Genomic DNA, 26,380 nt, shown 5'->3' with positions numbered 1-26,380 from the left:
CCCACAAACCCAGGAAGCATCATCAGACGTCCTATTTTTACAGCAACATCAATTATTAATATGTATATTTTTGCTGACAGAGGACCTTGCTATAAACATAGGTTTCGCTATCCCGTTCTGGGTCATTAACTATGGAAAGCTTGTAAATATAATGGTTTATTCACATGGGAAGCCTTCATTAAGATGCATTATTCTACAGCTGATGTATTTCAATGTATAGTGTATTATCATGTTCTCTATTTCCCTTTAATATTCGTAATTTATTTTTAAATGAATTGCTGTTTATGCGGTGAGTTAACAAATTTGAATTCTGTATGACCAAAGTTCCTAACGAGGAAAAGATGTTTTAGCCCAAAGGAAAAGCTGCTCATTAACATAGGACCTAAATATATTACAACCTTTAAATTCAGAAGCAACGAGAGAAAGAAGCTACAAATGACCCCAAATGTATTTTTGTCAGAGACAGTCTATATCAAGAAACACGCATGAATACACACATATTATCGGCACAGCATGGTGTAATAGGAGAAACACAGAACGGAAGGACTCAGGGAACCTTACTGCTAGCTTCTTCATTAACGTAGAATGACTTGGGAGAGCCACTTAGGCACGATCCTCAGTGTCCTCATCTGTTCAATGGGATAGTCATGTCCTCATTTCTATCTCCAAAATGGATGGAACATCAGTAAGGAAATGCAGAGGAAGAATGCAGAGGACAGAGCACGCGCCACGGGGGTTCTTGTAAAATCTAGTGAGAGCTGAGAGATTTCTCTGCTCCCCTCGCTAGGTGCTAGGAAGCACTAGGAAGTGCTAGTAAGTTGGTAGGATGCTCCATCGTGTTATAGAGCTATTGCCAAGACCCAAATCAGAGTCACCTACACATTGCTTCATTTTCAGGGGACAAAAGGGAGAAAGACCAGCTACAATGTAGTTTGTACGTGTCCATCTATGAAAGAAATCTGCTGTAAATTACCATAAAAACAATGCCATTGGGGTAAAGCAATACCATATGATTGACTGATAAGAGTAGAGAATCGGAACATTAATGCAATATTCCAAAACAATTTTGCACATTCATCACCGACAAAGAAATTTGGGTCATTTGTAGTAGAGAGCCATTTTAACATCTTTATGAAAACAATGAACTTTAAAATAGTCATTGCAGAGATCAGATAAAAATTACTCCGTGATTACAAATTCCCACTTCATACAGTTAAAATGTAAACACTAGGAATAAAAAAATATCACCTGAAAGATATCAGAATTAGGTACTTTTTTAAATGATTAAATAAAGGAAATTTCTATTTGGGCACAAGGTACATAATACAGTCATGCCTTGAGCAACTGCATAGAGAGAGAATTTAGATCATTTGTTGTGAACGTTGTTCTTTAAAGTCATCCTGTTATTTTCATTCTAGATTCACTTTTTTTTTTTAGTTTTTTTTAAATTTTATTTTATTTTATTTTTAAACATATAATATATTTTTATCCCCAGGGGTACAGGTCTGTGAATCGCCAGGTTTACACACTTCACAGCACTCCTAGATTCACTTTTGAAGCAGTTTTAGCATTTTTTTCTGCCATGAAAGTTGTATATCTTCATTATACTAAACTCAGACAATTGGATTAGTTCTTTAGACTTTCTAATGCATATTTTTAAATAGTATATGTATAATTTTTTTCATCTTTTTCACGGACTTCGTGTTGTTAATTGGGTGCTATGTTCTAATGGCACCTCGATTGCAGTTTCTAGTTGAGAAATCACTCCTAGAGGGTCATAGGTATCTCTTGGAGATTGTGTGGGGGTTTGGGGCTGTACCTGCATACTTGTTGGAATTACCCATTTCATCCATTTTGAATTTATTTTAGTATATGGTGTCAATTGAGTCTTTAAGAATATCTTTTTTCCTGCTAATTGGTTTAAATGTATGATTTTGTTAATGTCCTTTGTAAATGAGGCAAAATTTTGTCCTATACTTGAATTTTGTCTTGGATTTGTTTCAGAGCTTTTGAGATGAACTTTAAAGTTCTTCTCTTATCCCTGAAATTTTCCTTGAACAGTCACTCCTAGTGCTCCTGGGTTCACATGCTTAGACGTTGGTGCACCTGACGTTATGGTTGACAGTCACCGTAACAGCAGGAAATGCACGGACAGGTCACTCAGTGCCAGGCTCTGTAGCAGGACCTCACAAAGGGTGTTCCCCTGAGTCTTCACAGTCTGCTGCTGTACTCATTAAAGAGGAGGAAACAGCCTCACCAGTGTCGATGGCTTTTACAAAATCACCCAAATTTGTAAAATCAGGTGATTTTATAGAATCACCTGAGCCCCAGCTCGCACCCAGGCTGTTGTCCCAAACCCTGGAGCAGCGTGGCTTTGAGTCAGATAAAGCGGGGGATGTTTCCTGCCTCTTCCATTTTCCAGCTGTGTGAATTTGGAAAAGCTAATTAGCCTCTCTGGTTAATTTCTTTGTCTCCTACAAATGCCCGCCTGGCCGGATTATTGTAAAGATTGAAGGATTACTTCCATAGAGTGAGTGTGCACTCAGAAGCAAGGGATTCCTGCATCTTCTGCAATTTTTCTGTGAAACAGCCCCTCCTCCTCTGTCTCCTCCTCCTCTCCACTCTCCCCTTCTCCCTCTCCCCCTTCTCCTTAGTTGTCAATCTCTGCCACAACTATTCAACATTGTCCTTGGAGTGTGAAAGCAGTCACAGACAGTATGCAAATGAATCAGCTTGGCCATGATCCAATATAACTTTATTTACAAAAACATATATGTGGGTCAGGTTTGACCTGTGGGCTACAGGTTACTAGACCCTACCCTGGATAATTACCAGAATCACCTGAAGGATTTTCCAAAACTACTAGTTTCTTCCTGCTTCCTCACTGCCCGGATGAAACTGGGAATCTGTTTTTTAAGTCCTCCAGAATTTTGAGGGTGAGGGGGGGAATTTGGAAAAAATTATTCACCAGTGTATTTGAGGGTATGTTGCCTCTTAAAAAAAAATTCCCTAAACAAAATAACTACTAAAAACAAGAAGAGAGCAAAAATAAAATAAGAAAGAATTCTGGGAAAATGAAAATCATGCCCCCAAAGGCAAAACAATCACCCCTCCTAAAATGTTAAATAAATGCATATAATAAGTGGACATCACTGAAAACCAAATGAGTTCTGGAAGATAAAGTTCAAGAACCTCCTATAACATAGTGCAAATAGATCAAGGGGAGAAGGAACATAGATGAGGAAAGTCAGAGCTTCGGGAGATTAATCCGGTGGCCTGCCGTTTTAGCTAATATTTGTTGCAGAGAGAGAAATGGGGGGGAAAGAAATAACAGAAGGGACATTTTCAGAATTGAAGACATAATTTTCTGTATTGAGTGAACCCGCCGAAGGAAGACTAGGGTGAGTGAGGACCTGCCCACAGCTAGTCGGATTTCAATCAACATTCAGAGCTCCGAGTATAAAGCAGAAGGGAGAAGAGCTTATCCACAAGGAACAACAGTGTCCAACAAACTGGTCCCTGCAGGCTCTGCTTCCTAGAAGTCTCCTCCAGGGAAGCTGCCACACTGCCATTCAGGTGGGAGGGGCCCAAGGCAACACCTCAGAAGGGCAAGTACTTGGAAGGTTCACCGCTGCATGTGCGATGAAATGCATGTGCAAAATGAAAACGGAACACAAGAAAGACAAAGAGTAAACAGAGAAATCAGAACAACTTAGGGTTAAATTTAAATAGCATTTGCTAATTTCCATGGCGTAAATATTCTCATCCTAGCCCATTCAAGCTACTAACGGGAATAACACAGTTGGGAAGATACACATTCTGGCATACCATTATATAGTATTTTCACCATAGAGATACAACGGACATCAATAACGTCAAGAACATAGATGATACAGTAATACCCAGCAAAATAATTAGGAAGCGATGAGTTTTGAGTATTGGGAACTTTGTATTATAATTTGCTTCATAAGTTACTACAATTACGCATTTTAGAATGACTGTATTTAACAACCAGGTTGCCATATTCCAGAAAATGTGTCATTTGGCTCTCATGAGCTATCATGGGCTGGTTGCAGCAGTGACCATGCCCTTTATTTGCTGGATGGCCCAGGCTGACTTTGAACTGCTCAGAGTTCAAATCCTTTATCCGTGAAGGAAACAGACCTTCATCTTGCTGAGGGAGGATACCAAGTACCTCTGTCCCGTACATGTTTTCCTTCTCCAAGTCTGTTTTAGTTTGAAATTTCCATCCAAACCCATGCTGGAAGGTCTAGGTTATCTGACATTGTTTGCCACTATGTTTTAGGTTACTCTTCTCTTGCCAACTCCAGTTCTTTAGAAATTCTAGAGAATAAGAATTATGTCTCAAAATGATTAAGGTGGTTTGGTTTGGTTTTGTTGTTTTTTGTTTTTGTTTTTTAAGTAGGGCCTCCACCCAATGTGGGATTTGAACTCACGGCCCTGAGATCAGGAATCATACGCTAGACCAACTTAGCCAGCCAGGCGCCCCTCAAAGTGATTTTGTATTTTCTCTTAAGATGGTAGATGACATAGACCAGCACTGAGCGTTTGATTGGTGCTTAATAGCCAGACTTCTGTTGACTTGCTAATCAGCAGATTTTGAAGTAGAACATTCTAAAAGAAAGATATAATATCAGGGTGAATGTCTGGAGTCAGCTGAGAATTTCCTACTTGGGAGGTCTTTAACAATAGAACAGATGTTTGCCGAGTCGATTCGGGGATAGTTTTTCTTGAAATCAGAGCACCCAAACTTTTCACCAGTCTTGCTTCAGGTTCTTTCTTCCTCTATATGCTTTGTTTTCCCATGAACCAAGAAGATTTGGAAACACTTTCAGGAGTTTGAACTGTATTTTCTTAGTGTTTTCTTAGTTACGCCTTTTTCAAGCTAACTTCAACCCCCCAGATTCTGGGAAATGGTATGAAGCGATCCCCATCTATCCTTTCCATAGTGGTAAATCATTTCTTCAGATCTTCCTGCCACACCTGATTCTTTTGTTCCGTGTATTTCTCGCAGGCCTTGATAAGACAGCATCAAAGATATTGACATACTTTGTTAGCATCTGATGCCCTTCACCAGTACAATAACCTTTATGATCTCAAACCTTTTTGCTTGTGTTTTTAGGATCCACCTCCTCTGTTTAACGAAGTCAGTGCTACAATAATCCAGGCTGAGAAGGTGAGCTCCCTGAGGAATGAGACGCAGGTAAAGCATGAGGAGAACTACAGGAAAGCCTTGGTTACAATCAAGAATGACCTGAAATTAATAGAGGGTCCAGACATCAAGGAGAACCTTCAAGACCAGATCCGACATTGGTTCATTGAATGCAGGTAAATGTGAACCACACAGACATATATCTTGACGGCTCTTCTACAGGGGTTGAGGCTCTGGGATGTTTTCAAGTACAAAAACACGTCCATATAGATTCATGGAATTTTGGGCTTCCTTTTGAAGAGTAAAATGTCAAGGCTAAGAATTCAGGAGCTAATTTCTTTTTTATTTCTTTTCAGCGTAATAGTATTCATTGTTTTTGCACCACACCCAATGCTCCATGCAATACGTGTCCTCCCTAATACCCACCACCTGGTTCCCCCAACCTCCCACCCCCCGCCCCTTCAAAACCCTCAGGTTGTTTTTCAGAGTCCATAATCTCTCATGGTTCACCTCCCCTTCCAATTTCCCTCAACTCCCTTCTCCTCTCCATCTCCCCATGTCCTCCATGTTATTTGTTATGCTCCACAAATAAGTGAAACCATATGATAATTTTTTTTAATGAGATTTCTTTTTGTGCTGGTGCTTGCTTTTTTAAAATAAGGTCCTTATAATGGGGCACCTGGGTGGTTCAGTCAGTTAAGCATCTGACTCTTGATTTCAACTAAGGTCATGATGTTGGGGTCATGGGATTGAGCTCTGTGTTGGGCTTCACACTGGGCATGGCCTGCTGTAGATTCCCTTTCTTCCTCTCCCTCTTCCCCTCACACCCCCACTTGCACATGTGTGCTCTCTCTCTCTTCCTAATATGTATGTGTATATATATATATATATATATATATAACATTGAAATATATATATATACATATATATAAAACATTGAAATATATATATATACTTATATATATAAATGTTATTTTCAATATGAAAATATTTTCAATAACATTGAAAATATTCATTTAAATAAATGAACAAATAATAAGGTCCATATAATGCTCCTATAATCACATGGACTTGAATGTCACAGGTGGATTTCATGGGCCAGATCTGTCTGGAAACCAAGGAGTCCAGGCACAAGTAGGTTCTGCTGCCCTGCCCTCCAGGGTCTGGCCAGCCTCTCTACTTGGGTGACCCTTGAGATTCTCAATCACAGCTCCACTCTGTCAGAATTCTCTGAGACAGCTGCTTAACCTGTGAACTGACAGGGAGGCCCTGGGCCTCCTTGAAATGGGTGGGTGGGTGGGTGGTTGGGTAACAGTTCAGGGGACAAGGCCCCAGGCCTCCCTGCAGGAAGTGTCTTCTTGATTGAAATGTTACATGATTTAAAGGTATTGGTTTTAAGAGAAGCACACACAGCAGCACAGACACCTGTGGAACACGGAAGTCTCCACACAGTGGAACAAACACTTTGTAGAAAACCTAGTTAAAGCAGTTTTAAAATCTATTTTATTTCAAGAGGGGGAGAAAATGAGGGCAGGTTATAGTGATCAGTCCTGGGAGCCATGGAGGCCAGACTTGGCCATCTGTTTCCTTTAATGGGCACCTCGCTGCTTCCCATTGGGTCCAAGATGCTCAGACCCTTGCTTCAGTTTGTTCATCAGAACCAGAGAATTAAGCTGTCTGCAGCAGAAAATCAAACTTCATCTCAAAAAATGACATTAAAAGATATTCATATCCATGGTAAGCAGCCTAAGAGATGACCTCTGGTAACCTCACCCTTTGCTCATTATAATGTCCTCCCCTTGAGTGGAATCTGGACCTAAAACTTTCCTTCTGAAGGAAAAGGAATGGCAGAAGGGATGGGGATGGAGTGTCACTGCCTTCTTGCCCGCCTCTCTAGCCCTCTGTCTTGCTCTGTCTCTCACTGCTCTGAGAAAAGTCAGTTGTGAGTTGACCAGGGGAGAGGCCCATGAGGGAAGGAAACAAAGGCCTCACTCCAGGATCCTGGGAAGAACTAACTTCTGCTCACAGCCATGGGATGACCTTGGACGTAGATTCTCCCCCAGGTGAGCCTTCAGATGAGACTGGAACCCCAGCTGATGCTTGGTCTGTAGCCTGGTGGGAGATCTTGAGGCAGGGACCCCCAGCACAGCCACAGCTGCTCCCTCCCCATAGAAACAGTGACCACATAAACGTTTGCTGTTTCCATCATGAAGTTTTGATGTAATGTGTTAGGCAGCGATAGATAATATGTATCAGTTACTTTTATAATGATTTAGAGACATTTCAGCCATCATAAATCCTCTTGTAGTAACTTTGTATGGGATCCCAATAACACTGAAGTTTTATAACAAACTTGATGAATGTTTGATATAACAATTAATTGCTTTCAATTGGGGAGTTCTGTCCTTTGTTGTAGAAATACAATTTTAAAATACTGATAATTTTTAAAAATTCAAAATTGCTTAAACTGCTGAGCTTTTCTTCTGATATCTTATTTGTCAAGGATATGTTATAGCAAAACGGGACATTTTCAGTGAAAAGATACTTACAGTGAAAAGTGAATTAAGCTATTAACAGAGAGGGAGGCATATATGTCCACATACATCCTCCTTTTTCCATCACATTCCTTCCTCTCCCCATACTGGTGGTGGTTTCATGGGTATAGGGAGTCAGAACTTACCAATCTGTACACTTCATGTGTCTATATATCAATTATACATCAATAAAGCTGTTAAAAATGTAATGGCGTTGTATCAGCAAGGATATCTGTGTTTTTAGCTCTTAAAAGGAGCATGTTTTTCTGTTATCCAAATGTCAAAACCCAGTCTTCCCTTCGATAACCTTGTCCTCGGACTACCCACTGTCCTGCTCACAATCTAAGGAAAACTTAGCTTTGTCCATTGTAGGTAACTCAGTGTCTTCTGGTTTGAAATAGTCTCTTTCAGGTGAACTGTCTATTTTGAATATATTTGGAGTCCATTCAAATGCCTCTCAGGAATGTTGGGCCACTTTTCTTCCCCTTATGGCATCTGACAACAAAGGGAGGTTAAACCCTAACTTCACTAGTTGTGGGCTGGACCAAGAGTGAATGACGTCTGAGCACATGCTGTTGTCCCTGCCTTGGCCAGCCACGGAGGCTTGAAGTTAGTTATTTGGTCCAACACAGCGTGGCCAGCCCACCTGGTCCTTGGGGGGGCTTCCTTCCACAGCCTGTGATTTCTGCCACATGCCCCCAGTCACTGGGCACCCACAATCCTGGCCTCTTATTTCTGAGCGCACACACCTTCACTGAGATGCCAGTTCCCTCAGAAACCCCACATCCCCCAGGAACTCCACATCCCCCAGGAGCACAGCCTCAGGGCATGGACAGGCTCCTTCCAACCCTCTTCCACCAATACCCGCCCTCCTCACCGCCATCTGAACCCCACCATCCCTGTCCAGCAAGCTGCACGCCCAGGAAGACAAGCACGACCCAGATGTTCCTAGATTTTCTTCAGCCACTCTGGGGGTTCAACTGGAATCTCAGCATTCACCCCCTCCTTCATCAAGACCCCTACAGGGTGAGGCTCAAGGACACCGCCAGTGTCCCCACTCATCCACCTTCTCTGGCTTCCTCCCACCCCCTTCTGCCTCACTAACTTCTTGTTCAAGTTGAGACTCTTTAGGGTCCTTGAGGAGTCTCCCTCCAGAATTCCTCCCTGTCTCGTGCTTGAGTTCTGACTAGCCCTGCGCCCACCATTCCTGCCCCTGGAAGTTTGCATAATGATTAAGAGCAGAGGCTGGAGATCGCTATTTAGCCTTGGGCAAGTTGTGTGGCTTCTCTGGGGGTCAGTTTCCCCATCTGTGCTATGAGGACCAGACTCACCCCTACTCCATGGGGTTGCTAAGAAACGCAGGACACTTAGACCTGTACACCAGGCCATGACTGTTTCTACCGGCCAGTAGCCACCTGCTCGCTCAAGTGCCCCTCCCCCAGTCACACGGCAAGCCCTGGGGATGAGCCTGGTGCTGAGAAGTGTGTGAATTCCACGAGTAAGCAGTTATTCATGCAAGCCATGGTTCTGCAGCATTCCACTCTTATCCAATTACATGATTGTGTCCAGAGGAAATATACCTGGGGCGATTTTGTACAATCGTGGACATTTAGGTAGAAAGGCATAGTTTCTAAAGAATGGAGTCTTCTGATGAAATCACATAGGTTTATAATAAAATTCATTTTTACAGTGAGAAGGCTATGCCCCATGCTCAGTACCCTCAGTTACCAGGACCTTCCCTCCCCTCCTCTCAGGACTGTGGGGAATAAGTCTCCACAAATACTTCTGCTATAAATGAAATGATGCTTTATGTTTTAAAGTCCGATTTACTGCTAGGCGACAAAACCAAGTTGAAAGCACTGTGTACAATTATAACCCCAAATAAGCTGAAATCTTTAAATATATACGTACATACACACATACATTCATACACATATTTAACTTATTAAGTGTATGTTTGTATATGCATGGAAAATTTCTGGAATGAGATAACACTGGAAACTGTTAGCATGGCTACGCCTAGGGACTAGCGTGGTAATGTTACTTTTTATTTTATATTCTGTGCTATTGGAAGTATTTTTTAACAAGTATTATTTTTATGATAAAAAGCTTCATGAAAAATATACTAAAAAGCAAAGAAAGAGAGCAATCAATTTGGGATAATTCAAAATAAATATTGACAATTTTAAAACCCTAATTTTCAAAAAGTAGGTTAATGCAATACTTGCATAATACTCTTGGAAATCATCCTTTGATAAAAGAATTGGGAGACATGAGGCTGGCAGGAAATCTAAGTTGTGTTCCAGAAGGTTCATGGAGGACTTGGCGGGCCCTGGTGTCATCTTAGGAGGGGAACTTCCATTGTTCCAGTAGTTATGGGCTCCTCTGGAGACCCAGCCCTCACTGGCTGGTCCCTTGAGAATTTTTCATCCTGATGCCACTGGCCTGATGATTTGGAGGCCGGGTTAGAGCAGCTCCCACAGGCGTGCTGGGCATCATTCACAAAAACATAAAGATTCCTCTTTTTTTAAGTGATGTAAGGTCAAGGGCAAATTTATTTTCATAATTGGGTTACACTTATCTGATTGACTTTGATAAAAATCCTTTTCCTTGCTGTTTTAAATCAAAGACAAATAAAAAGCAAATACTGTCTTTTGAAACCTGAAACATGATCAGTCCTTGGGCTAAATTCCAATTGGACACATGATGACAACTCGGAAAAGTTGCCAGAAGTAACAATTAATATAGGCTCCCACAATTTAGAATACGTACGCTGAGCTTGTTTAATCAGTCCTTACAGCTGCTAAATTATACTCGGATTTGTTTTGTAAGTCAATTTTTAAATTACTTTAAAGGAATCCTGGTTTGCCAACATTAAAAGTAGCACTTGCTTATGTAGAAAATGCACAAAATAGGGAAGAGTGTGGAGAGGAAAATTAAAATCATTCCTGACCTCAGCACACCGAAGTCACTACTGTAGAAGTTCTTGGTAAATTTCCTCCTGTCTTTTTTCTCTCACATATGTATCTCATTTCACTTTTATGACTTTTTTAAATTTTTCTGAAGTTAATCCTGGGTTCTCCCATGTCTTTAAAATATTTTCCAGAAGATGTTTTTAATGATTGCTTAGCATTCTACAGCATGGGTTTACTAGTGACTGAATTAATTACTTACTTTTTAATCTTTTGTCAAGTTGATAAAAGAAAAATGTTCTTGGTAATCTTTCCATTTGCACCTGTCTTCTTGTGGGGGGAAGGGGCGTTGTGGGGAGCGTGAAACTCTTTTGGATTTTGTCAGTCTGGCATCTCTTATGTGAACCACCCTGTCCTGTATGTTTCACTCTGTGATGTCATCTTTTTAAGTGATTTCTAAAATGGAGTCATCTGTGTTACTGATACTAAAGCTGTTTTGGACACATTATTATAATAATGACTTCTCAGTTATCATTTGCCTTTGATTTTTTAGCTGGCCGCTAAGAAAACTAGAAAGAGAGAGGAAGAAAGACACAGAAGGAGAGAAATCACACAGCCGTTAAGAACCCATTGCCCACTTTCTGTGCCCTGGGAGCCTCTGAGCCCCACCCTGGCCACCTGGACCAGGAAGTCACCACACCTGCCACATGCTGTTGTTGAGGGTGGCTAATGAGATGGCGCAGATGAAACACCTGGGCCCCATCAGTTTCTCTTTGAGGTTATGAATTTCATAGGTATTTTCCTATTTCAAATGAGATTTTCTCCAAATATCATTTCCTGTTATTATTTGTTGTATATTTTACTTACTTATATATTTTTTTATTATAGAGGTATAGTTGACATAAAATGTTATATCAGTTTTAGTGTGCAACATAGGGACTCGACAAGTTGATACATTACACAACACTTATCATGACTGTAGTCCCCACCCGTCTCCACCCATCCCCACCTGGCGTTATTACAATACTACTGTGTTCTCCGGGCTGTGAGTGCTAATCTTATTTTTTTTTTTACTTTTATATCATATATATATATATATATATTTGCACCATCAACTAAGTGAACTCTCAGGTTATTTCTAATAGTCCTTTAGTTGATTCCTTTGGATTTTCTTGAATATGCAGTCATGGTAAAAATGTGGCTGATTCTCTCTCCCTGTCCCTGGAGTTACTCTTCCAGCTCCTTCCCTCTGGGGAGGCTCCAGGCTGACACTCCCTCCTGTGGTGTGTTTCCCTTCACTTCACACTTTATTCACACCAGTTGCCAATAATCTTCTGGATAATGAGGCAGTTGCGTTTCTTGGTCCTTTGTAGGGGCTGAACTATTCAGAATAGCTGTTTTTGTCAAATATTGCAATCTTGGAAACATGATTTCAGCTGGTGGGCGCTTCACTTGTTCATCAAGGAAGTACCAGCTCCCTCCACCCAACCTTCCATCCCTCCTCACACCCCTGGGACCCTGCTCAAAGGCAGGCGCCCGTTGCCCAAGCTCACCACTGGCCTCCGTTGTAGTTAGAAACACTTGCTGACTGGATACATTCGGTGTGTATTCATCTAAAATAATAACAATAATAATAACGGAGACTAACATTTATTGAGTGTTCATTCAGTCCCAGGAATTCCAAGTGCTGTACACATTAATTTAAACTGTGCATTAAATTGCTGTTGCTCCTATAAAAATTACACAAACTTGGTGGTTTCAACCAATAGAAATTTATTTTCCCCCAGTTCTGGAAGTTGGAAATGTGCAGTCAAGGGTGTCATCAGGGCGGTTTGCCCGCCACCCCCCCCGCCCCTGCACCCTCTCCCATCAGCTCTAAGGGAGAGTCTGTTTCTCACCTCCTGCAGCTTCCAGAGGCGGCTGGCATCCCTTGGCTTGTGGTTGCGTCCCTTCAGTCTCCACTCTTCTGTGTGTCCCTAATCTCTCTGTGCTCCTCTCTCGGGGGGACTCCTATTACTATGATTGCTTTTAGTGCCCACCCAGATAACCCAGGATAATCCCCCTGTCTCGTGATCCTTAATTTAACCCCATTTACAAAGACCCTATTTCCATGTAAGAGAACATTTACAGGCTCCAGGGGTCAGGACCCAGCACTTCGGGGAGCCACTATTCAGCAGACCACACCACTCAACAGCTCTGAGATACGCACTCCTCTCCTTTTCACGGTAGCATTCTCAATGAAGGACAGAACCACACAGGTTTGTTCTAGAACAGTGCTTTACTCTAGACCTGCCCTGTCCCGTCAGCCTTTCTGTTCTGTCCAGCGGAGTAGCCTAAGCCACATGTGGCTTTTGAACACTTACAAGTGTTCCCTCTGGGGAACTGGTAATTGAATGGTTAATCTTATTTTATTCTAATAAATTTAGATTGAAGTTGAGATAGCCACATGTCACAAGTGACTACCATGTTGGAGAGCACTATCATGGGGACACTTGTCTTCAGAAAATATCTTGCTACAATTGCTATGTCTCCTGGCTTGGGATCCGTCATAAACTGTCACTGATGTTTCAAAATCCTTCAGTAAGCTTTATTTTAAAGTGTCATCAAGGGTCTCAGAAGAGCCCCCCTCCAGCGCCTCAGGGGCGTGAGAACGCTGAACCCCAGGGAGGCTGCCTGCTCACAGCCAGCCCTCGAGAGGGACTGTGGGCTCCGACCACCAAAGAACCGGCCCTCACGGGCATCAGGCCACCTGAAAACCAGGGCTGACGCCAGCCTTCGGGTCTTTGCAAATTGCAAATTGTCCTGTGACAGAGCATTGCCACTTCCTCAATATGTGGCAACTAGGCCCAAAGTGCAGCTCACCCTTCAGTACAGAGTGTAACACCCCAGATAGAGGGCTAGCTCTAGGATTGGCCCAGTGGCACTTCTCAGATTTTAGCCAACTCCTTTTAATCCACATACTCTTAAGGAATCTGCAAGAGATGTAAATTACATAGCCTTATTCCATTTTTTTAAGCCAACACACAGTCCAGAGGGATGGTCAAGAGGAAAGGCTTGGGATGATTTTGGTCCTCAGTGGGGTGGACATGGCTGGGAACGTAGTGGACAGAGCCACTGTCTCTAATCTTACTGTGTGATCATATTCATGATGAACATATACTTTATAAATAAAACATACGCAAGGGAGTAGAGGTTGTGGACCCAGGCAACGTGGTTTCAACTCCCAGCTCTGGGACTTATAGGCTGTGTGACCTTGAGCCAGTTACTTAAACTCTCTGGGCCTCCATTTCCTCATCTTAAAAGGAGAATCTTAATAACACCTAACTCACAGGTAGGATAAAATCAATTAATTCATATAAAATCCTTGGAGACACGTGTGTGTCACATGTTACACCCTCCATAATTATGTCAAGCATAGAGAAAGGCCATCATTTTCCAGACACAAAATTTGCAGTTTCTATTCCCGGGTGTGGGAAATTTATAATCCCAGCTGTGAGCATCTTTTTGAAATGCTGCATTGGAAATCTTCAGAGAGAGAGACTGGCTGGTGGTGGAGCAGGGAGAGGCAGGGCTTCCAGGGCTGGGGGTGGGGAAAAAAGTTGAGGGGATAATAACAGGGCAGGCAAGCAAGAAGTAGACAGCACGGAATGTGCTTCAGATCCCCAGGGCAGAGCAGTGACATGTCTACAGATCACCAGCAAATGTGCATTCTTTCTGGAAGAGGTCTTGGAATGCTTTGTTTGGGTGGCGGGAGCTTTGTTTGCTTGATTCATTTTTTAAAGTTAAGATACCATTGAAATGCAGTAAAATTTGTCCTTTTGTGCACCGTTTTGCAATTTAAGCTTTGTCACTTTAAGATGTGTTAGGTCCTGAACATAGAGAACTTCTGTGTGCTGAGTCCGGGCACCAGGAACTCACACTGGAGGAGAATCTAAAACTGGGGTGACCATGCTCACTGGCCAGCAGAGCCCGGGGCCATGAGCAGAAATTCGCTGAGGTTGAGTGGTTTGGATGGAGGCAGAACGCCCATTCCCTGCTGGCATGGGAAAGTGGAGGGCTGTCCGGGTCTCGCCCCGATCTGGTCTTTAGTGGTCCCCTTCTGGATGTCCTAAGCCCTCGGGGCCACACCAGCTTCCACCATGATTCATTCCTTCAGACGCGGGTCTGTTTGTCTCGGCCTCTGTGGCTCTCCACTCTCCTACAGAAGAAACTGCACTAGGAGCTTCCCGTGGGTGCTCTTCTGGGATCCCAGGGCTTAGAAAGTCTGCACCAGTGGTGCTCTCAGGGCCCGTGGCTCAGGAGAGGCAGGGCTGGAATTCATACTCAGGTCTCTGGATTTCAAAAACCACGATGGTCCCACACCCCTAAGTGTGTTTCCTTGTTCTGAGCCTTCCAGAAGCAGAAACCTTGTCCTGTATGCAGTGTCATCCTGCAGGAAAAGCTGACAGTTATGGGAGCCCACGGGGCTCAGTCCATACTACCTGGAAACCCAGGGCTCTCCTTTCTGATTCCTTCTCTTTCCCCTCCTCCTAGACATCTGCATAGTGAGCATGGCAATGGTCCTGTGTAGGGAGAAGGCGGGAGAGGCACCGTGGGATTCTGGAGACCTGGCGGGCTCCAGTTATCTTACAGATTTCAGAGTGCGTTCAGAGAAGCAAGAAGTTGGCTAAAACCTAGGTATTTACTTGCAGAACTGAAACCCGGCGGTGTGAAGACTTGCAGAAACGCAAACTTCTTATGAAACCAGAACGGGTTTCAGGGCAGGGTTCAGAACTGGGGCCTCCGAGGATTTTTCAAGACGTCAAGAAGAAATCACTAGAAAGTACGTGGCAGACACCGTCTGGGTAGTAGGGCCCACAGCTGGTTCTTTCCTTTATACCCCTCCCTGGAGTTTCTTGCATGAAGCAGGAATAACTTCCAGAATGGAATATAGAAGGGAAAGGGTTGGTCACACCCAGGGAGGTGAGTGAGGAGCTCTTTATTTCAAATTTTATCATCAGTAAAACAGCACAGCTGAGGTCTAGAGAGGAGACGTGAACACATGTAGGTTGCTCAGACCAGGAGGTGAATAACATTTCTGCAATCTGTTTTGGTGGAAAATACATGCGGGTGAGCACAGGATGTAAGAAGAGGTGGGACGAGAAATAAAGTGCGCGGCACTACCAATCGAAGCCTCGGGGTCAGGTGCACCCCCTGCGTGAAATCACATGCATTGTGCCAGCTGTCACGCTAAATCAGCCAGGGGCTCTCGAGCTCTCGTGCTCCGTCCAGGTGCAAGTCCTGTTAAAAGACAGGCCCTGAGGCTCTTTTGTGAATGCAGCAGACAGACACCCTTTCTGTGGGCTGGGGACGACTCCGGCTTATAGCCCTGGCTCCCACCGCACCCTCCACTCTGCCATGCTTCTGTGTCTGTCCCGCAAGACCACAAGCTTTTGGGGGGTGGGACAGTGATGTCTTGCCCTGGTCCTTTCCCAGCCAAGCACAGGGCCTGGGATTCAACAGATGGAATACATGAGTCGAGCTGAGCTCATGGGCAGGGAATACCAAAGGTCTAACTAAATATTGTCACTAATATGGGGCCAGACTGCGGGGGAGCTCATACTGGAGGCTGCGTCAGAATTAGCTGGAAAGCCTGTTGGAACACAGGTTGCTGGACCTCATCCCCAGAAGGACTTGGGTGGCAACTGAGAGCCTGCATTTTTTTTTTAATTTTAATCACCTCCTAATCTTTTTACTTTATTACTGTGTGTGTGTGTGTGTGTGTGTGCACCTGCGCCGCTAAAAACCCTTAAGATAGAATCTACCGTCTTAGCTAACGTTTAAGTATATAATGCGGCATTGTTAACCGTAAGCATACAGCTAGACCTACAAGAAGTGCTGGGCCATAGACCCGAACTTTGTACCCTTTGACTAATAGCCACCCCGCTCCTCCCTAACCCCTCCCCTGACAACCACCGTTCAATGCTCACAGGAATTCCCTTCACCTGTGACACCAGCTGTGTGCGTTTTCCACATGTGGAGCACTTTTCCTCACCACCAACCAGGTCCCGCATAACTCAGCACAGCTTAGATGCGACCCGAAGACCACACCGGACCCCAAAGACCGAGGGCTGGGTCCTACGAGACCGCTTCTGCTGCAGATGTCCGTCACGGGTCTCGGGCTGTCCCCTTTATTTCTGATTGATTAGCTCTAAGTTGGGGTTCCCACGACTCCCGCCTTGGGTTCAATGATCTGCTAAAAGGGCTCACAGAACTCAGGGAAACACATGTACTGGTCTATAATGAAAGGAGACAGGTGACCATCTGAATGGAAGAGATGCAGAGGGCGAGGAGTGGGGAAGGGGAGGCCCCCAGCCCCCAAGCGTGTTCACCAACCTGGAATATCTCCAAACCCCATGCTTTGGGGATGTTCACGGAGGCTTCATCATGTAGGCATGACTGATCATTAACTCAGTTTCCATCCTTTCTCTGCTTTCTGGGGAGCAGAGAGTGGGACTGAAAGTTCCAAGCTTTGCATGGCTCCGTCTTCCTCAGGGTGAGCCCCCTATTCAGCTACCCACCAGACATCGTTTCAGTGGAACAAAAGATGCTCCCATCACCCAGGGATTTACGAGCCCCTGTGTGAGGAAGTGGGGTCAAAGAATAATTACTAGAACAAAGGATGGTCCTGGTGCTCCGATCACTCAGGAAATGACAAGGGTTTTAGGAGTCTGTGTGAGGAACTAAGGGCAGAGACATATATATATTTCTATTATTTTAGCGTGCCCCCCACACACATTGGACCTTAGTATATCCTTGTTTGAGAAATGTCTTTTCAGTTCCTTTGCCCATTTTTTAAACAGTTTTTTTTTTTATATTGGGTTTTTGGAGTTCCTCATATATTTTAGATGTCAACCCTTTGTCAGATATATGGCTCGCAAATATTTTCTCCCATTTTATCGGTTGCATTTTCATGTTGTTGACCGTTTCCTTTGCTATACAAAAGTTTTTTAGTTTAATACAATCCCACTTGTCTAGTTTTGCTTTTGTTGCCTGCGTTTTTGGTGTAGACTTTGAGTTTCCAACGAGCTCTGGGTGATGTTGAAGTCCCTGCCCCGGGACTGTACTTGGAGTAGCCCTGGGCCCAAATTATGGCCACACTGGTCACTCCGTCTAGAGAAGGGGACTATGTAGGAAATCACCTGAAGGAGGGGCAGAGCACTACTGAAAAAATTAAAACCAATATTATCCCTGGAAAGTGAAAGCCCGCAAGTCTACCGACTGAGGTCACTAACTTCGAAAGCCAGATGATTTTGGAGCCATCCACTTTCCAGTGCTTAATACACCATAACCAAGGACAGGCTGAGTGTTCCTAGGATAGAGAGCCCTTTGGTTTGACTTAGCTCACTCTTACTTTCTATGTCCTATGGTGACATGTGTCAACATGTATGTGTTGTTTCAGATGGAAATCATCCTGACTTCGTGCTTCACAAATCCGTATTTGCCACTTAACCAAGCAAGGTCAGAGAATCTTCAGAATTAACCTTTATGCCCTAAAGCTGCCCTTTTCTAGAATTCGTTCTGCTGCTGTCTGTAACTGATTATTTGTTTTTAAAAGTGGCACCTAAGAAATGAGTTGAGAGCATACGCATCTGTTTTGCTAACTTACACTTTTGCTCCTACAACTACCCTCCTAGGCTTCCTGGAGTCTTGGGATAGACAAGAGAATGCCTGACTCCTTAAATGAGGAAGGGTTGGCTGGTGAACAACTCTGGGGTTTTGAAGTAGGAGTGCATGGACAGAAACTGGCAGCTGCCTATTTGAATGGGAAATCTCGGCTTTCCTTCCTAGAGTGCTTCGCTCTTGCCTAGGTATCCATTTCTCTTTACAAAAAAATATTTAAGCCAGAAAAGTGAAAGTAAGCTATATATGTCATCTTCTCAACGAAAGAGTAATCAAAATAGTAAATTATGTGATCATTAATATATTGTTTCTTTTGCTCAAATAAGAATGGACAGAGGGGGATGCATGGGTGGCTCAGTTGGTTAAGCGGCTGCCTTCGGCTCAGGTCCTGGGTCCTAGGATTGAGTCCTGCGCCGGGCTCCTTGCTCAGCAGGGAGCCTTCTTCTCTCTCTGCCTCTGCCTGCCACTCTGCCTGCTTGTGCACTCTCTCTCTCTCTCTCTCTCTCTCTCTCTGACAAATAAATAAATTAAAAAACAAAAAAAGAATGGGCAGGGGGTAGGTCAGGGAGCTTCCCATAGGATTCAAGCATGAGCAAAGGTATTACTTTCAAATCAAGAAGGAAGTTTCCATCTTGAGTGATAACTGCTTATAATATCCCACTAATAAGTAGAAACATCAATGAATAAATCAGATTCTGTGATGTGCCACCATGAAACTGCCTTGCTTTGCACACTCCTTTTTCCTTCTCTCCTTTGAGAAATGGTGAACCCCTCAGTTTCCCAAGGAGGGCGATGGTAATTAAGTCCATATGCAGCCAATTGCCTTTATTGAGTGTAAGTGAATTTATAGGCAGCAAGTGACACTTCTGGAGGCTTCTGTGCAGTGGCACAAGCTGCTTTCTTTAGAACACGGGAGAAATTTATGAGCCTGCTGACATTAATGGAGGTAGCTGGATGACTTGGGGGGGTGGGCGGCCGGAAGCCCCTCCATCCATATATTTTTCATACTTGATGAAACACAGATAAATCTCTGTCCTGGGAGTCTGAAATGGTGGGACCCATTGAAGCCCAGTGTCAGACCTCAGGGGAAATATATATCATTTTAGTAGTTCTGCTTTCTAAATCACTGCAAACTCTGGGGCTGGTCATTTTCATGTTTGTGCAAGACTTTTTGACAATATGCATAAATTTTTAATAGGCCTTCACTTTACCAAGGGTTCTGTACCTCACATTCGCTAACTGAAAGATATAATAAGGCACGGGTGTTTTTCTCCTTAAGCTTCCTCCATAAAAGCATACAAAGTCAGATGGCTACATCAAATATATTTTTATAAGAAAGTAACATTAATCATGGAGTAGATTCTGTAAGAAACTAACATTGCCTTTCTTTTCCCACTTCCGTCACATATAAATCATAGAGTTTCTAAAGCTGAAAGGAACTTTAGAAATGATCTAAAAGGCACACCATACTTATTTTATAACAACTGAAGGCATAAACCTAGTTCAGCTACACCGTGTGGCTGAGGAAAGAAAAGAGGTCCCACCATGACGGAATGCGTTGCTGGGCCACACAGCTAACCGGTGCAGCGGCCTGGCTTCCTTCATTTCCAGGAAACAACTGTCTTTGCGATGCCTCTAGCCACCAGATGCTGCTTTACTGTGTCTAAAGCTTTATTTTACGTTTTTATTACTGGAACCTCAACCGACCGTTGCTTCCCGTCACCATCAGCCCAGTCCACATGGGTCCCGAAGGTTCTGGAGTTGCTCTGGGTTAGATTCTGCGTGGGCAAGTCCCTGAAACTTGCCAAGCCTCAGTTTTCTCTGAAAACCACTGACAAAAATAAGAGTACCTACCTTGTAGGACCGTTGGAAGCAGTACACAGACGATGGTATCAAGTTCCAGGCACATAAGTGTTAATGACTACACTACTATGGAAGGTTCTTTACAACTCATTTCGCTACTTTTACCAGATCCAGTTACCCAGAAATGACACTGCATTTTCAATGACTAGAGGTTGTCACCTATAGTGAAAGATTAGGGTACGGGGAAGATTAGCAGCAGCCAACATGGGGAATGGACCTGTCAGCTGGGGGCCGAGGACATCGCCCTTTCCTGCTGGAAAGGCCATCAAACTTGAAGTAGTCTCCCCTGGTTCCATGAAATCATCAGCTTTGTCCAGCACACACTCCATCTTGAGGCTGACTTTGGTTACATCATAGAGTATAATCATCTGAAACAAGAGGGAGAAAAAATCCTGGACAGGAAGAGCTGATAGAAGCTACCCCAGTGGGCTCCCTGCCCCCCTGTTCTATCCCACCTCAACAGCCGGAGGCACAGGACCCAGGCCTGCCTTCCCAAACCTTCTGTCTCCCTGGCAATCTCATCTGGGCACATGGTTTCCATCCCATCCAGGCTTCATTGACTTGCAAATGTGAGTCCTCAGCCCCAAGAGACATGGAGATACGGGTATCCAGGGGACTTCCTAGGCTCTACATGTCCAGACCCTCGCTCCCTCAAAGCTGCACCCACACAGCCTTACCCATCCCAGCATGTGGAGAACCCACCCTGCCAGTCTCTTAGTCATGACCGTGACACCTCTCCTCTCTGCCCAACTTCTAGTCCATCAGAAAATTCCGTTGGCTTTGCCTTCAGAATATGCCCCAACCCACCCCCTTTTCAGGCCTCCATCTTCGCTGCCACTGGGTCTGGTGTGTGCCACACCAGCCCCAACCTAGACTGCATGGCCTCCTAACTCATCCCTGCAATCCCCCCTGCCCCCCAGATCTGTTTCAGCATGACAGCGTTCACTGTCTACTGCTGCTAACGGATTCCTCCTGCTCACAAACTTAGAGGCTGGAAACCACACCCATTGAGGGTCTCACCACCACAGTGGATCAGGAATCTGGGCTGCAGGAGCCCAACAAGGCTACAGACAATGTCTCGTCGGTGTTCAAGCCCTGTGGCTGCCGGCAGCGCGCATTTCCTCATGGGCTGCCGTTCCAAGAGCCTCGGTGCTTCCTGGCCATTGGCTGGAGTCACCCCCAGGTCCTGGCTAGGTGGGCCTCCCAGTCTGGCAGCGGGCCCCATCCATGCAAGCAAGGGAGAGAGTCTGGGAGCAAGGTGGCAATTAAAACTGCATAGAACAATCATAGAACAATCTGAGAAGTGACATCCGGTCGCCGTGCTTGCTGTGTCCTGTTGGTTACAAGCCAGCCACCAAGTCCCACCCACACTCAAGGGGAAGGAAACACACAGTGGCATGAACACAGGCACTGCGTTCAGTCTGTTCACCACAGAGAGGAAGAAACATCCTTTAAAACCCTCAGGCGGGTCATGACCCAGCAGCAGCTTCCTTCGCACTCCTGGCCTCACTGTCCTGCGGCATTGACCCCGACCCGCAGCTCCCAGATGCCCAGATCAGACCCCAGACACCTCCCTCCCCTGAGCAGGTGCTGTGAAGACTCCACCGGAGCCCCCGCCCCAGGAATTCTCACTCCCAGACCTGTCCCAGCAGGATCTGGGAGAGAAGAAGTTAGAGGCATGCAATTATGGTGCTGATTCCTCCTTCTGTAGGATTTTTTTAAAAATCACATGTCATGATTTTCTTCTTGTTGTCCATCTCCAACCTGTTTGTGTTTTGACTTTTGTCTCTGGCTCAGTTGTTATGTCAAAGAGTACTTTTAGATTTCCAAGTGGCTTGAAATCAGACCGCAAGTGTTTATTCCCACAAACATAAAAAATTAAGTGGTAGGAAAATTCAATATTATGTATACCCATAAAAGCAATATGATTATCTCAGTTCATTCAGAGAAACCATTTCATAGCATCAATACCTACTTCTCATTTTAAAATTTAAAAATGGAAAGGCAAGGACTAATTCCTGAAGTGTAGGCTGAATAAAAACAAAGACCTTTGTATCTTCTGTTTGTTGTTTTCTCCCAGTGCCTAGAACAGTGTCTGGCACATAGTAGATCCTCAATAAATAAGCTCCAAATCAGTGAATAAATAAGTAAATGAATGAATGAAATATCCAGTATTCTTTAAAACAAAAGAAAGCCCTGCACTTAATGAAGAAACACTGTAGGCCTTCCCATGAAAGGAGAGGACCGTATGGATGACTTTTGCCCCTAATAATAATCATAGAAGTTGTTTTCAGTAGGATGACATGAGAAAGAAATGAGAATAAATATTTTAAAGAAAGTAACAAAATGTATTTTTTTAAATTGATGATAGACTAAAGATGAAAGAAAAATCTGTGAAAATTTAAGAAGTCCATAAATGTTAAAAGGATGGAACGAAATGAGACTTGAATAAATGGCCAAATAGGCCACTTTCCTGGTTAAATGGAAAGAGGACACGTCTGCTCTAGGTAATTTATAGAGAGACTGCTATTCCAATTAAAATCTAACAGGATTATTTATTGAACTTGAAAACATAATTATTGAAACCATTAGGATTAACACAGGAAGAGAAGAACAGGAAGGACAAATGGCATTGTGTTTCCAAGTATATTATAAAGAAAAATAAGATAAATATATTATACTGATATGAAAACAAAAAAACATAGATTAGTAGAGCCAAGCAGAGAGCCCAGGCACTGACAAACAGATGGAAATAAATAGTGTATGATAAGTAAAAAGTCATAGGAATACAAACAACATAGTTGCAATAATTGGATTGATTTAATTATTAAGTTCAAAAAGGAATAGAAAGCAGGATGGAGAATTTAGCCCTCCTAGAGACGGGTCACAATTTTCTAACAGAAACAAAAATATTGTCAAAGAAAATTGGACTGATTCTACTGTACAATTCACAAAGTCTGTATAAATCCACCCCCAAGATAAGACATAAAAGGAAACCAACCAAATATGACATTTGTTTTTATTGGAATTTATTTTAGCTTATTGTTTTATTTAATTATCAACATAATTCCCATATGCTATAGCAAGGAGTACAATACTAAAACATACAGGGAAGAGCTTCTTGGCCTTCCTTCCTCCAAACCCACAGCTGTGCGTGACCCCAGCTCACCGCACTGTGTCCCTGTTGACTGGTCTCCACACACCTGCAGACAGAAACACACACCCATGAGGCTCTCTTCCTCCCTCTTCCTTCTATAAACATATCACTTCCCAGCCTATTCTTTCTCCTTGATATTCTACCATTAACATCCCCGCTATTCCTATAGAGCAGATTAGTCTTTGTGAGGGCTGAATTTATTCATCCATACAAGTGTTTACGAAGTGCCCGCAGTGAACAGGTAAAGAACAGATGAAGTCAGGTCCAGAAGCTGAGTCCCACCGCGAGGCTTTACCATAGTTATAGAACAGTTCCCCAGTGGGCGATTATTTGTGGGATTTTATTACAGATTTTATTATTTACAGTTTTTACTAGTACAAATGGCACATCACAGAGTACCTCTGCTTTCATTTCTGTGAAGAGTCATAACAGAGGAACTGTTGGGGCAAACAACGTGGGAAGTGTTTAGAGCCCACACAACAGCAATAGTAGTAGGAATCCCTTATCTAAGGGATCATGCAAACACAGCGAGTGATTGTGATGAGCAGGGGCGCCCTGGGCATCCAGGCAGAAGTCCAAGCTGGAATCCAGGCTCTTCCCGTAAGAAAGCATTTGCCTTAGGATAAGTCACTTAAACCCTCGAGTTTCCAAATGTCCTCCTTTGCAAAATGGAGAGAAATGCTCATCTCACAGAATTTCTGTAAGGATAAAATGAGAAAGTACCTTCGGAAAGGCATGTGTGAAAATGCGTTGTAAACATTCGTGCAACAAGCATATGAGCTGTTAGAATTTCTGCTACATGAGTGGATCCAAGAAATGAGGAGACACACATGCACAGGGTGCGGAGCAAAGTGTCAACTTCACTAGCAGCCAAAGAAACTCAAATTCACATCTGGCTTCCGTTACACTCAAATGGGTCATAACCCATCATGGCAATATGATGAAGGCATTAGAGGAAGGAGAGAGCTAACCTATTGGCGCAACAGGTGAACGGTTCGCCAGAGAAGCCGGTAGGAGAGGGGGGTTCCCCACGGGAGGAGTGGCCAGAGTCAGGGTCGGGTCTCTTTTCTCGGCTCTTCACCCAGAGCTTTCTATCAGCAGCAGGTCTCTGGAGATCTTCAGGAGAACCAACATACAACCAGAAGGGGAGTGTGCCCCATGCCCTGGGGTAATCTCATGGATAAAATTTAGCATGAGGAAATATTTAAAATAATATTTGTAAGATGTGTCAGTACACATTCTGTGGTTATTTCAGGTATGGAAATAATCACCCAAATGTCCTGGAACAGAAACTGAGACAATAGCTCATTGATCACATTTTCTCAACACACTGGGCTCCCAGCTGACAGATCTTTTTTCCTTTTTTCATTTCCTGATGCAGGAAGATGGAGCCACGTGGCATGTTTGGGTGTGAATTCTCTTCTTTTGGGGTGTGACCAGGGGGCTTTTCCCAGTGCACTGCTTTCACCCCTGTCCTCCCTGCTGCCATCACACTGCTTGCCCACCAGGGGTGGGGGGTTATACCGAATTGTAACTCTTCCATTGAAGATAAGGAAACACGGGCATCCTGTGGGAAGCCTCTGACTTTCCCAAACAGGAGGGTGCAGTTAGCAGGAAATGCCCAAGTGAAATGTGAACTTGGGTGACCTGAACTTGGTTGGATCAGGGCATGGGAGCTCCAGACAGGCCAGGTTGGCCCTTCAGCATCCAAGAGGCAGTTCTGTGCCCCAGTTCCAGCCCCTGCCTCCAGACTCTGGCGCCCTGGTGGAAACAAATTTCAGGCACAATAAGGAAAGGACAATACCATTGCCTGAGCAATCCAGATACCGGGCAAATGCTATTTGTACAAAGTGAAATATAGGATACTTCCCACCTCCCACTGTGGAGATGGAGAGTGGGCAGGAAGGGCCACTGGTCTCTGGGGAGAATGGCAGCTTGGGTCTCATGTGCCTCAGGCTGGAGCTCCTCTTAGCCATATCTGTAGGGCCCCAGACAGGGACTGGAAGAGAAATCACCACCCAAGGATTTGGGTGGGGGTCGGGGAGAACCAAGTGAGAACAGGTTAGGACCAAACAGTGGGATCGTTTGACACCTATGAAACCTACACGGAAGCTCAGTCAGGGGAGAGCAGGTGTGATGGATGCAGACCTCACTTAGGAGCTGAGAGGTTGGAGGCCGTTACCCTAAATAACTCTGATCGTGCAATACAGAGTCAAGAACCAGAATGACAGAAGAAACTGGAAGGAAAGTCAGACCACCACAGCTGTCCAACTTTGGAACAACTAGAACGTATCATCCCCTAGAAGATTAATTCTCTGGCAGGGATGGGGACCTGGTGGCTCCTCGGCTTCCTTCTTTTGTACTATTCCTGGAGTAGTCCAGATTGAGAACTATGCAGGTGTCATTTGTTTTTGAAAACTGTAAGACAGTCCCTAGAGCTTGATCCATAATATATTCATCTCCAATGTTGGTGTTCAGATCTTTCTAAGTACTTTTAAGGACAAGATTCAATGTATCACCTAAAAAAAAAAAAAAAAAAAAGACTGTCTTTTGGAAATCAGATTTAATTTAATACAAATTAAATTTTGTCCCAAGAAGCTGAATTCTTGCTTTAAAATAAATGTGACCCCCATGGAATGTGCTGGCATTCGCGTGCGGGTGACTCGATGCTAAGACTCAGAAATATCTGACGAATCCATTCTTCTCAAGCTCTGTATCCGGTTCTCAAGCTTCATGTTCTCGGACAGTTTCCCCCTTTCTTGCTTCTCCTTTTCCATCTTGCTCTGTAGACTTGGTGAACCGAGGCAGATGTCCCATGCACGGTCCAGGCCATCCTTCATGCTGCCATGGGCCGAGTTCCATTTTCTGCCTCACTTGCTCCATTAGGTGGTGTGGCGCCGGTTGAAAGCCCCCACTTTTACCTTGCGTGTTGCAGCAACTGGAGGACAAATGTTGGGGTGGGTGTGGGGTGTGTGGGAAAGGCATTGCAGGGCAAGCCATGCATTAACTTGGCATGTCATCATTCTGAAATGATGAAATTTCAGAATAATCAAATGCCTTTGGGATCAAGGTTCAAAGT

The 26,380-nt window shown here is 44.0% G+C and overlaps 1 protein-coding gene across 1 annotated transcript in view; it reads left to right on the top strand.

The window, feature by feature from the left end:
* The window catches only part of LOC111144424 (IQ motif containing with AAA domain 1), a 139,171-nt gene that overhangs the window by 18,832 nt on the left and 93,959 nt on the right, over window positions 1–26,380 (top strand). Inside the window, exon 5 of the mRNA XM_022498718.1 lies at window positions 5,144–5,349. Coding sequence (XP_022354426.1) covers window positions 5,144–5,349 — 206 coding nt within the window. The remainder of the gene's footprint in view (window positions 1–5,143; window positions 5,350–26,380) is intronic.

Source organism: Enhydra lutris, unplaced genomic scaffold, assembly GCF_002288905.1.
Source record: "Enhydra lutris kenyoni isolate GAN:26980312 unplaced genomic scaffold, ASM228890v2 scaffoldscaffold1, whole genome shotgun sequence".
NCBI classification, from domain to species: domain Eukaryota; kingdom Metazoa; phylum Chordata; class Mammalia; order Carnivora; family Mustelidae; genus Enhydra; species Enhydra lutris.
Note: the sequence above shows the minus strand (reverse complement) of the source record. Positions and strands in the feature narration are given on the sequence as shown.